This window comes from Ischnura elegans, chromosome 3, assembly GCF_921293095.1.
Source record: "Ischnura elegans chromosome 3, ioIscEleg1.1, whole genome shotgun sequence".
NCBI classification, from domain to species: domain Eukaryota; kingdom Metazoa; phylum Arthropoda; class Insecta; order Odonata; family Coenagrionidae; genus Ischnura; species Ischnura elegans.
In genome coordinates this window covers 63689877-63703384 of record NC_060248.1, presented here as the reverse complement: position 1 = coordinate 63703384, position 13508 = coordinate 63689877, and the positions used below count along the sequence as shown (strand labels likewise).

Sequence of the window (13508 nt, the reverse complement as noted above, 5' to 3'; positions counted from 1 at the left end):
GACTTATTAAGGTAGAATAATATCCTCATGAAGGATCTGCCGTACTCCAGCAAGAGGATCCATTTGAAAAATCATGTTAATACTACGTATTGACTATGAGAGAAAATGTAGTTGGCTATATTTTTTCCCAAACATCTTCCTTATGGCCAGTCATGTAAAGGTTGCATTAAAGTACATCATGCCACTGGCCAGACACTCACCTGGTGTACTAATGGATATTTAAACTAGAGATGGGTCGAATAGCAGATTTCTCGAATTCGAATATCGAATTCGAATATTAAATCATAGCTCGAATATTCGAATACCTCGAATTTCGAATACCTCGAATTTCGAATACCTCTAATACTAAATGATGAATGCTGGAATGTTTGACTCGGTTGCCTATGCAGCAGGCAACACAAGATTTTGGGGAGTAATTTTGATTTCCTTAAAATGATTCGAACAGGAATTTAGCTGATTAATGAATAATTTAATTTTATGGAAACAATTGGGCATATAATTAATTCAACTAACATCGCTTTACCCCCACTCCTGCTGCCAAGTGCTAGCTGACAATCTGAGGCATTTTGCAAAATACAAGCTCTTTTCCACCGGATTTTCTTCAATTATTTTCAGTCCATCTTTGGGAGTTCTCACGAGATAAGAAGATGAATTGGAATTGCTATCAGGGAGAAACCAAATATTCTGAGAAAATATCCTTTTGTCTGTGACTGTAACAATAAAGATTTATAGCACCACTCATAAATTGTAACTTGATATATGTTTTCGGAAAAAAATACCGCATCAACTTCCGAGAAGCTCTGCTGCTCATATCGAGTTTCGCCAGAATGCTAAGTCTCCGTCGTGTTTTGACATTTATTTCTTTGCGTAAAATGCTTAAATATACTCAGAAATACGTCGTGTTTGGTCTTATTCTTTTTGAAATTACGCGCACATTACTAATATTTCAATTCAATAAAGGTGTAACATCAATTGACGAAAGTCATTCATAGACACCCTTTGTGCTAATAGATGACTCATGCAGCGGTTGACCTCCACAGAAATGGGGAACTTCGAAGCTGGTAGGAAAAAAAAAGGTCAGTGGGGGAGAAAAGGGAGGGCCCGAAACACGTTTCTATTGTTCTCGCGTATTTTTTCGAAGCTAAGGTCTTCGTAATATGATCCCTGCGCGAGCTGTGACCTTTTTTTTATTTTGAAGAAGAGGAAAGCATCAGAGGGGGGCTAGTGCTGAATGGAGAGGGATACCGGACCTTGGGAAATGCTCTAATGTAAGTATCCCACGGTACTCACACAGCAGTTGACCTCCAGAAATGGGGAAGCAGGTAGCCAGAAAAAGGTCAGTGGGTGAGAAAAGGGGGGAGGGCGTGAAACACGTTTTTATTGTTCTCGTAACTCGATATTTTTTCGAAGCAGGGGTCTTCGTAATGCGATCCCTGCGCGAGCTGGGACCTTTTTTTGATTTCGGAGAAGAGGAAAGCGTCAGAGTGGTGAGGCGAGTGCTGAATGGAGGGGGATAGAGGATCGTGGGAAATGCCCTAAGGTTGCTATCCCACGGCACTGAGTTTCTCCTGGTGGGGGGAATCGGGGATTTTCGGATTTTTTCACCCGACTATTTTCGGTTCCCCTCGTCGAACACTTTTCACCGCTAAAATCCACGAATTTGATGCAATTCGTCAACTTGCGTAAAACGGCGCTGCGAGCACTAAATGACTACAGTTCTCTACATTTTTCCGAGTCACTACCAACGACGTGCGTGCGACAGTGTATGACGCGAAATTCAAAGTATTCGAGGTATTCGAGGCGGTACTTTTCGCATAACTATTCGAAATCTCGAATATCGAATACTTTCTAGTATTCGAGGTATTCGAGTATTCGCGGATACTATTCGCACATCTCTAATTTAAACTAATATTGGTGATTCTATTTATTTCATAGTCCAAACAAGATCTGCCCAGTATTCTATTTCATTATATGTAGTGTAATTCGTAAATAAATTTATTGCTTAATTTTGCATGAGGCTGGTTAAAATGAAGCCATTGCTTTTCCTAAATTTTATTAAATTTGCATTAAGTCCTATGTAAAAGATTTATATCCAAGTGAAGTAGCAGCTTATATGATGTCTCCTGTGTAGGAAAAGGCTTACCTAATTGGTTGATGAACCTCTGCAGTTTTTATATTAAATTATGGTTTTATTTAATTGAAAATTAGGATTATTGCATCACATTTGGCTCGGAGATAGAATCCTTGGTGTTTCTGGTTTTCATAGTTCCAGTGGTATATATAGTTGCTTTTGACAGCCATGCATCACAAGAAAATCTACTTACAATTAGTTACTCTGATCCTCTAATGGTGGGCTAAAATAAGTATGAAAAATTGTTCATGCATCTTAGTTCTCTTTCTGAGATAAACCAGTTGATGTTTTTTTTCTGCAGGTACTTGATTTAGTCTATAACCTAGTGAATAAATGGAGTACATTAATTCTAATAATATTAATACTTCTTTCAATTTCCATTCTAAGGTTTGTTGGACATGTTCAAGTACAAGATCAGGGATCCTACTGCTCTTAAAGGCCCAGTCCAAGTTTCTGCCCAGTTCACCTACAAATTAAAAAACCAGTTTATAGTTCAGGAGCATCCGGTAGAATACAATTTTGAGAAACTGCCTTTCAAAATGTATAATTTAAATTCATGGTGAGTGTTGAATTCCTGAGTGATCCAAGTTCTCTTGCGAAGTTGCATGCCATATCCCCTGGATTTAAACTATTATTTTTATGTGCATGAAATTTTTTTATTTCTCTGGGTTTACTATATACGAGGTGTGTTTTTGAAGTAAGTACCGTTTTGACATAAAAAAACAACAATTAAATTTTTTTCAAAAATAATTTATTCACTTGAAAGGCCATACTTTACTCTACTTTTCTACATAATTCCCATTACTATTGAGGCATTTATCGTATCTTGGGACCAGCTTTAGTATGCCATCGTCAAAGAAGCTTGCCGCCTGATTAGACAACCACTGCTTCACGGTCGTTTTCACTTCGTCATCATCGGAATGGTGCTGACCCGCCAGATGCTTCTTCAAGTGCTTAAACAAATGGTAGTCGCTCGGCGCTAGATCGGGACTGTATGGAGGGTGGTTTAATTGTTCCCAGCCAAAAGAAGTGATAAGGTCTTGTGTTCGATTTGCTGTGTGTGGACGGGCGTTATCGTGGAGTAAAACGACACCTGCACTCAGCATGCCATGCCTTTTGTTTTGAATAGCGTGGTGCAGTTTTTGTAAAGTCGCACAGTACGCTGTTGCATTGATTGTGTCGCCGCAAGTCAAAAAATCGACCTGCAACACACCCTTAATGGCGGGACAGCGCCATTCCGATGATGAGGAAGTGAAAACGACCGTGAAGCAGTGGTTGTCTAATCAGGCGGCAAGCTTCTTTGACGATGGCATACTAAAGCTGGTCCCAAGATACGATAAATGCCTCAATAGTAATGGGAATTATGTAGAAAAGTAGAGTAAAGTATGGCCTTTCAAGTGAATACATTATTTTGAAAAAAATTTACATGTGGTTTTTTTATGTCAAAATGGTACTTACTTCAAAAACATGCCTCGTACTTTTGTAAACTTAATGTTTCATAATTTTGTGAGCTGTGGACCACATGAATGTTATTTTTAATCATTCTCCTTCACTGTGGCGTAACTAGGAATATGCTTTGGGGGGTGATAAAGGGGCCTAGGGAGTGATCTGCTCTCTGGGCAACAGGGGTTCCGGGGAAATTTTTGAAAAATGACATGCCTGGAAAAACATTTTACATCCTTTTGGAACGTAAAATTTAAGTTTAATCAGATGCAGTTATTATACGTTGAAACAAAACAATTCATAATTTTAAATATTTTTTTATTTCTCGAAGGCTTTAGGGGGGATCTATCCCCTCATCCTTCCCCATAGTTACACTTCTGCTCCTTCCTTGGTATTCTTACTTTCAAAAGTTATTCACATTATTTAAACTCTTATGGTACCTACTCACTTGAAATACTTAAAGGTATTCTGACCATAATTTAGTCTTGGAAAGTTATTTTCAATATAAATTTAATGCACTGCACATTGTTGCAATAATTATTAAATAATCTGTTTACAATTCTAGGTAATAGCATAGAGCAATATATACTTACTCTATGGTAATAGTAAATTCAGCTATGGATATCTATTTTTTCCATTTACTGATGAAGTGGTGGCATCTCAGCTCACTAGTAATTTTTCACGCATGGAAAAAAAGTTGAACCATCTTTTAATCGAAGTAAAAATACTGGTATTGAATGTGTTAATCTTTCCTCTGAACTATCTATGTCAAAATGATTTTTCTACTAATATTGTCATGAAAATTTGGTAAAAATGCTATGGGAGTGAAGAAATCTTGATAGTACAGTGGCCAGGAAAGCCAGTGGTTTGATTCCCGAAGCAGGGGAATGATTTTCCATGGCACTTAATGTGAATTTCTATTACTTTTTCATATTTAATTGTGTTTCATGTGTTTTCAGGGAAATTCATTTGATGGCAACATGGCCTCAACTTCCCGAAGATGCAGTTATTGACCGCGTAGGCTCATCTTCCTTTCACCCACTTTCAGCTCCTTCCTGGTCTCTCCGCATGCCTCTCCTTTCCTTTCCATACCGTGTTCTGAGGCCAAACCGCAGTCCATCTAACACTCAAATTGGAGAATACCCATCCCTGGCAAAATATCTAATGGAGTGCATGTCGTGCACAAAAATTTCACGTGCTCATGACAGCGTTTTAGATACTTCCATTGTGAAATTAATTGGTGGAGCAGAACCAGACAATGTTGATGCAGGTGAGTAAGTTTTTGTGAAAATATATGACCTAATTAAGAATTAGTGCAATTGGAATGAATGGATATCAAGTTTGAAAGGCTGAATGCTCACATATGACATTCTGCCTGCAAGAACATATGTATTTACAATATCTGCTTTTAGTCATTTATTCCTTACACTTATCTATTTGTCAAACTGTTTGTTATTGCTGGAAAATCCTATGTCCTTCTCTGTTGACTATATCCTTGAGGTTACACTCAGTGCTCATCATAAATGCAACCGTTGGTTGCCTATGCCTGACTAGCACCATAAGCATGCCATTTTTATCATCGCATTAGCATTCCAATAGAGTGTATAACTTCCCTCAATACATCAGTAGCAGTGGTCCTATTCTCCCTCCCTATAATATTGAGATGTTCTTCCCCTAAAAACACTTGACAGGAAATCGGGGTTCGAATCCTGGTCAAGGCGAATGGTTTTTTCTCTGTGGACTTTTCGCACAATTTGTGCATTGCGGGCGACTCCCCTAAAGTTATCACCATGGCTAGTCCCAGTATTCTTAAATCAGGAATTCTCATTCCTCTCCCTAACACTACATACCAAGAGGTTACCAGGGCTGGGCAAAATACAGGCCGAGGAGTATTTGAAATACAAAATACAAAATACCTTTGACTTGGGTATTTGAAAAACAAACTACAAATTAGTTTTAAAATACATACAAAATACATTTGTATGAAAACCAAGAGATCTTAAAAAAAATATAACCTACCTTCGTATGGTATGGATAGTTACGAACATGAAGAAATAGATTCTTACCAAAACAAAGTAATCTCTGAATGTTACAGAAGTGTTATCAAAGATACTTCAATAGTAATGTACTAATGTATTTTTTATTCTAGAATGGTAGAATACAAAAAATCCGTATTTGAAATACCAAATACAAATTATAAATGTATTTCAAATATGTATTTTAAAATACTTGTATTTGAAATACTTACCAGCCCTGCTAAGGGCTAAAGTTTGATATGTTATCTGACTCCTTACTACACTTGCTTACTAAAGGGCCATTCCCTAAAATTTCATATAGGCTCCTATGAAAAGTGCAAGGTCACAAACTGGAGTATTTCTGAAAAAAATATTTTGTAGACTTATTTGAATTGATGATCACTTTTAACTTTCTAAAGAAATTTTTCATGAAGTTACAGCCATTTGAAAAAACACCACAAGTTGCCATTCTGGTGAGCAAAAGGAAAAAGGATCATTTTCAAATACCTATGATGTTGACAATAGTGAGACTAGAATGTTGAATTTCTTATATTTTGGAGTGATAACTTATTTTTTTCACTAATGAGTTAGAAAAAAGTTTTATATTGAATGGTAAGCGCAATAAAAATTTCAAAGTTGTTGAAATGAATTAGTCTCAAATACATAGTAGTTAAATGAAAAGGAGAAAATTGCCTCTAAATGAATGCCATAAATAATACAAAAGCAACATTATTGGAGGCATTTAAAAATATTTTGCCATTAACATTGGTAAGCACTACAAATCAATCAAGTATTTGTCCTTATGTCACTTTTCATTGCTGTAATAAAAGTGTCAAAATTCAAACAATTTTGTAATTTTTTATTTGTCAGTGATAACTAGTCCAGGGGTTGTGTTGAAATTACCTGGAAATAACTGAAAATTTAGTTTTATTAATGCCAATTTTTCTCTCTAAGTCATTATGACACAAACGACATTTTTTTACCAGGCTTTGATCGAAAAAAGACTAGATTTTCGGTGCTCAAAAATGATTTCCCTTTAACACTTATATTTTTCATTAACTTTTCTGTAGATTTTCAATATAAATTTTCATAAAATGTCCGAGTGGACTACATATTTTAATTGCATGTCTTAAATCAGAACTCTTAATAATTAAAGCTGTGCCAAAAAACACCATTGTTGTGGAAATTGCGATATTGTAGTTATTTTAAGTCTCAGCAGAAATTTTAAGGTGTTATTGGCTCCATCTTGTGGCAGGGGCGGCCTGGTCAGGTTGGCTGGTCAGCAATCGCCGAGGACCCTGAGCCTAGGGGGCCCCCACAACGCTCGTGTCTATCGTGAAAGGTGTAATGAAAACAAGACTCAAATTACTTGAACCAAAGTTTTTTTTTCCAATTATAACATTCTACATTTTCATTAGTAGCTTTACTTTGAATTCATGCTCAGTGTAAAGAGATTATATAGAAAAGTAAATAAAATAAAGGTGTCGGTAGATAAAAGAGAACCTGATGCCCTTTTGGAAGGGTTTTCAAATTTTATAGACTTTCTTTTAGATTTCAGCATGGTATCAAGGAGCAATTTCACTAAATAATGGATAATAGAGCCATGCAATATTAAATTTTATTAGCTGTGAAAATCTCACTTTTCTCAATATTTTTTCTTATGAAGTTGCTATTTTTATATATTTTTATCTGGCTTTTAAGAGCTAGAATTGCGTCAAAATCCTTTTCCAGGGTTGCAATTTCCTAAAATTTTCTGGTTAGGTACCCCCAAATCCCCAGTAAGGGGGGCCCATCATGAGCCGAGGGCTCCCAATCACCCCAGACCGCCCCTGTCTTGTGGCTCAGCTTAAAACCACTGAGTGTGTCCACCGGGTTACGGATGGTGGGTCACCTCTAGATCTAGGGGTTATCTGCAATATAAGTGAGTTTACTCGTTGAATAAGAAGTTATAGGCAAAATGCAATGCCATTCTGGGGTGGTATGGGTCTAATCCTGGGTGAGATAGGTCATCTTAGTAATACTTGAAGCCTGTGAAGGTGTCTTGTCAATAGGAGGCCATCAAAAATTATACTTCCCATCATCCTGAGGAGAGGACGGTAGCTGTGCTTCATGTGAATGAAGGTGTTGACCACAGTGGTTAATGCAGCAGCACTCATTTCACTGCAGGAGTGGTAACATTTAGTGTAATGGCTGTAATATTGCGATTTGGAAGGCAAGGGGATATCACCACATTATTATCCCGACTACTGCTACTTCACCCATTGTTTTAAAGACATGATGGAATTCACATAAAAAATATTCTGGAGGTAATTTAGTCCCTCATTCTGATATCTGGATGGATACTACTTGAGAAGTACATCATCCAAATGTGGTATAATATCAAGGATAGGAAGATGGCCTATGAGATTGCATACAACTTGCTGAAGATTGGAGACCTTAAAGGTGGAAATGCAGTATTGAACTTCAAGGTGATAGGAATAAGTAAAATGAAGCAGCCAGAAGAGGGAGACTAAGAGTGGAAATTTGAGAATCAAACTCACAGGATCTCCGTACGGTAACGTGGGAGTCGAGATAATGCTGAGGAAGAGTGCTGTAATGCGAGTGAAAAGCTTCCTTCTGTACATACAATGAAAGGATAGTAATGGTAAAGATAGAGACTTAACTAGTATGTACTGTAGTGGTATAGGTTTACATGCTTATTGCTGTTAACGAGGATAGTCATCTACGAAGATATCATGGAAGTAATCAAACAGGAAATAGATGAAGAAAGTCTTATTATTTTAGCTAGTACGAATACTGTCATTAGCAAAGGCCAGCAGAGAAGTGTGATGATTTTATGACTATAAGCCTGATGATTTATACATCAAAGATACTGGCAAGAATCATGTTCTGAAGAATAGAACGAAGAGCAGAAGAATTCTTGGATGAGGACCAGATTGAATCCAGGAAAAGCAAGGGCTCAAAAGAAATAATTTTGGCTTTTTGGTTTTTCTCTAATCCTCTCCAAGAGCCAAGCCTTGCTTTATAAATCTGTTAAGGCATTCAAGGAAACTGTCGAATTCTATCACTTATGCATATTTTCTTACTTTTGTGTTGTAAATTTTTTAAATCTGTATTTTTTTCTATTTCACAGTTATACCTGCAAAGGCAGCATTAGACATTCTTACTACCTCAAAAGTTTCTGGTTTCACCAAAGTGATGAATAATGCTACGAAAAGCCGCCTTCAGAAGCTTTGGCATGGAAATAAGATGTCTCAGGCTCCAGGGAGTGGTCAGTCAAAAAAATCAGATGTTGTTGAGGAAGGGCCCATTCCAGATGATGTTCTTCTTGCAATTTTGCATTACCTCTTTCCTGATGCTGATGAAATGCATGTTAGTTTTTTCTATTTTCCCAATAATTTATTGTAATGTTTCTTATATGTCTCACTCTTTCAATATTTCAACCCTAAGGTTGGTTTGTACCAGTGAGGTTAGGGCCCATCACAGACTTAGCCTAAGTTGAATGTACATATATCACATATTTATGGTAGGGGGCCTGTTCATTTCTCTGGGGAAACTTTCATTTTTATTTGTTTGTTGAGTTCACCCGGGGTTTGAAACCTGGGACCCTTTGCTCAGTAACCATGCACTCCAGCTAGTAGGCTGTCATGCTACCCTATTTCTTTTGTGTAATCTAATTTACTCTTCTTCACGTCAATTCCTTTTTTTATATTGACTGTTTGGAAGTATCCTCCATATCATTGCAACATAGTTATAATTACAATTAATTTATCTCCCATAAAGAGGTATTTAATATTTTAATTAATGAGGATTTTAAATACATATATATTTGCTAATTAACATAAATGCTATTCTAATGTCTTGCATAAGCTTAGGGTGTGACAAATCAGTGGTGATATTAGTTTTTAGTGTCTTAGGGTAAACTAAACACTGGTAAAAATTTTTGGAACAATAAGAACTGGAAGAAAGTGCTTGAGAGAATATTTATTTATTTGTTTGGTATGGAAAAAGGACTTTTACATATCAATAAAATTTGGGTTTTCTGTAACAGTAAAGATAATTTCTATTTCCTGCTTAATTAGAAGCAGGAGATGTAATTACGTAAAAGCATTGAGTTGAAAGTACATACATATAAAGAAAAGTGGGTTGCTTTCTATGGCTTATCTGTGAAAAATACACTCTAGACGGCCATAATAAAGTCTGTGAGGCAAAAGTCTTAGTTTATTATTGTATATTTAGTGCTTCTTGTTACTAATGTGTATACATAGCTAATTTTTCGACTTATGTAATTATTTTTTATTCTTTAGGTCAGTTCTTACCCAGATGGATTCACTCAAGGTGCTAGTGATTCAGAATCATCTCAAGTGAAGGTGAAGAATCCCACCCAAAAAAAGGCAAGTATCATTCACAAAAAACTAATCTACATTTAATCCTCTTAGTGTTGAAATATTAATTCTTAAGCAATATATATATTGTTAAATTTTAGCCCTTCAATTAGCATTTATTTTTCAGACAATATTATTTTTCATATCATTATTAACCATTTGAACTCAAATTATGAGTAATAAAGCTTTGGGATTTAGAAAAAGTAGCTTTGTAACATTTTTTATTTTCTTAGGTGTTATATTTTAATTTAAGTATCCTGGTAGTAGCCACAGTGATAACTTTCCTGAGTCACCCGAAGTGCACAAATGGTATGAAAAATCCACAGAAAAAGACCATTTGCTTTGACCGGGATTTGAACCGCCTGTTTGGGAGTCTATACCATTCTGTCCAAATTTCCACATAGGGGAATGACGCCTTGTTAGCTGAACTGGTTAAAGCACTCGACCGGAAATCGGGAGATCCGGGTTCAAATCCCGGTCAAGGCGAATGATTTATTCTTTGTGGATTTTTTGCATATGTCATATTTTATTTTCTTAATCTCAAATTTTCTGGCTAGTGCTGCAGAAAGAAGGCTATCACAAATTGGTTGAATAAGGAATGACATGTACTTAGTCCTACCAATATATTTGATTACTTGCATGTTTGCCTCTTGTGTTTAAAATTTAATGAATGATCTAAGCATAGTTACCTACGGAATTGTACTCTGGAGTGTCTGTAGTCGTATTAATGAAATCCTTCTATTGCAGAAGAAAGTAATTCGTATTATGACGAATGCTGATAAATTAGCTCACTGTAAGCCATTTTTCATCGAACTTAAAATACTGACAGTTGTTAATTTATATATTAACTCTATTTTATTACATACAAAGAATAATTTACCTCATCTACTTCAGAGACAAAATATTCACTGTCATAACACAAGGAATAGAAACAAATTAAATTTATCAAACTACAGGTTATCCACAACATTTAACAACTACAAGAGCATAGGGATAAGAATATACAATAAGTTACCATGTAGTATGGTAGATATTCATGCTGATAATTTCAAAAATGAAATACTCGAACGGCTTGTTGCAAGACCGTTTTACTCCTTGCAGGAATTTTTTGAAACTAAAATCTAGGGATTGCTGGTCTTTTATAATTGCTGTCAATGTGTAAAAGAAATTGTATTTGTATTTGTGTAGTGTTCTTGTCTCAAATTTCATAAGCTACAATGCATACTGTTTTAATATTTGTAGATGTTTGACGTTGTCTATTGCTGAAAAGGCTTAACGACAATAAAATTATTATTATCATTATTGAAACATTTTCATTTATCAGGAATGTCCATGGCTTGGCAAGCATTTGAAGGTTGGATCACTGCTTAAATCTGTTGATCCTAAAACTTGTCCGAAAGATGGGCTTGTGTGGCGATTGACCAAAGCCCTTGCTCTTGTTCACCAAACACTCGGAGGCCCAATGGCTGTTGCTCACCTATGGTATGAGGTTGCCCAAGAAGCAAGATACCGATGGGACAAGCTGATACCACTCCCTGGGTAAGTGTTGCAATTTTTTTATTTATAGAGATGGGAAAGAGATTCAAATGCACTCATGTCTCATTTAGTGTAAATTATAATAAATAAAAGCGAACAAACTATGTATAAATCCACCAATTTATTTATGTGGTACTACTAGTTTCGACGCAGCGGCGTCATCATCAGGTACAAAGGCTACAAAGAAACAAACATCCTTATATATCATGTGGTATTGGGAGGAAGAAGGTCGGTGGAAGGGGTGGCTGGGAAATCTGAGGTATGTGATTGGGCGTTGTGGGAGGGTGATGCGAGTTGGAGAGGGGCGGGGTGTGGAAGACCGTTGGTCACCAACAACCTTCCGTTACTCCCGACCAACGGTCTTCCACACCCCGCCCCTCTCCAACTCTCACCACCCTCCCACATTGCCCAATCACATACCTCAGATTTCCCAGCCACCCCTTCCACCTATGTACCTTCTTCCTCCTGATACCACATGATATATAAGGATGTTTGTTTCTTTGTAGCCTTTGTACCTGATGATGACGCCGCTGCGTCGAAACTAGTAGTACCACATAAATAAATTGGTGGATTTATACATAGTTTGTTCGCTTTTATTTATTAGAATGAACCTCCACAAAGTTGAGCCTGTTACGATAGAGATTAGTGTACATTATTGCGATTTGTACAAATTTTCTCTCGTGCCAATTTTTTCCTTGGGTAAATATTCCTGTTGGAATTTAATTGCCACCCAACCAAATCTCTTTCAACTTTTTGCCTTTGTTGATAAAATGTGGTAATTGCCATCCTACTATAGGGGACATTTGATTTAAAATGCTCCAATGTAACACTGGCTGTTTTTATTACAAGAAGAATATTTGTATACATTTCATTGCACAAAATGTTAAATTATGTATAAAGTAACATTTATTCAACCAAGCAAGTTATATAAAAAAATGAACATTTGATTACACAATTTCACTTACACACACTTTGTAAATATTGATGCTTAAGGAGGTTGACCCATAGTTTCAACAAAAAAATTTTCTCATTTTAATTTCATGCACATGCAACAAACGTCTTATCTGGCGATAAATACTACTATTTATATGTCTTACTATTTACATAGCGATTAATTAGTCTTTTTAAGTGTATATGTACACACCCAAATGGTTGTTTTGTTTTCTTTGGATGAAGTTCACTGAATACACTTAAAGAGAAACAATATGCTGGATCTTGTTGCTTTTTTCCTTGCAAGAGAGCGCAAAAAATGTCATTATTTCTCTCTCACAAAGAAGCAATGGCGATTGTAATTCCACCATAGGCGTCCATATGACACTGAAGTGTGTCGCAAACTGTCACACTTTTATCTTACTTGAGATATTTGAAGCACAATGTTAAAGCTGCACCAGACGATCTCCACCACCACGTCCACTGGCTCTTGTGGGGTTTCGAGCGACATAAATGTCCAAGTCATGATCTGTCCAGTTGTTGTCTGAAGTTGTGTCATATCCACCCCCACTCCCTCCTCCTCCATACCGTCTTCGAGATCTTGCTGCACTGCTTGCTCCACGACCATTGCCGCCTTGATTTTTTCGTGCTCGGTGCTGGTGTTGACACGTGTTTGCGCCGACATCGTATGACTGCGGATAGCCCGTACCACTTGCCCTTCCTGACATCCTCTCAGAGGCTAGGGATATGTTGGTTAGCGAGTGCTGCGACATTCGAAGTCCACCTAGTTGTGGAAGTCATTGCTGTTAGTGCCGTGATTTTGACTGTGCTACCCCTAACATCACTGGGTCCGCAAAATATGTTTTTTTTAGCATAATTTTTAAAGAAGTGATGGTTTCCCATTGTGAAATTCTCTTGATAAGAGATGGATGTGTTTCTTTGATGGGAAAATGGTCTTGTGTAATACTTTAAGGTACAGTTTTTCATGGGAAAGTTTCTTCATGGGCATGATGTTGCTCAAGAGGAAAAGCCGGACAGGATCTTGTCCATGAAAAATGCCGCTTACAC

General features: G+C 36.8%; 2 protein-coding genes and 1 non-coding gene across 5 annotated transcripts in view; 2 read left to right on the top strand and 1 right to left on the bottom strand.

Moving 5' to 3' along the window:
- LOC124155917 (rab3 GTPase-activating protein catalytic subunit) overlaps positions 1 to 13508 on the top strand; it is a 166877-nt gene that overhangs the window by 6205 nt on the left and 147164 nt on the right. The window contains exons 5-9 of the mRNA XM_046530140.1: positions 2519 to 2690; positions 4534 to 4844; positions 8723 to 8961; positions 9897 to 9983; positions 11299 to 11513. Coding sequence (XP_046386096.1) covers positions 2519 to 2690; positions 4534 to 4844; positions 8723 to 8961; positions 9897 to 9983; positions 11299 to 11513 — 1024 coding nt within the window. The remainder of the gene's footprint in view (positions 1 to 2518; positions 2691 to 4533; positions 4845 to 8722; positions 8962 to 9896; positions 9984 to 11298; positions 11514 to 13508) is intronic.
- Positions 10388 to 10460, top strand: Trnas-gga. Its single transcript has one exon. It is a non-coding gene; the product is annotated as a tRNA-Ser (tRNA).
- Positions 12335 to 13508, bottom strand: part of LOC124155916 — a 120032-nt gene continuing 118858 nt past the window's right edge. For 2 of the 3 annotated variants that reach the window (XM_046530136.1, XM_046530138.1), the window contains one exon: positions 12335 to 13224. In XM_046530136.1, the coding sequence (XP_046386092.1) occupies positions 12887 to 13224 (338 nt within the window). In that variant the 3' untranslated portion in view covers positions 12335 to 12886. The remainder of the gene's footprint in view (positions 13225 to 13508) is intronic. The other variant, XM_046530139.1, reaches the window with a different exon arrangement.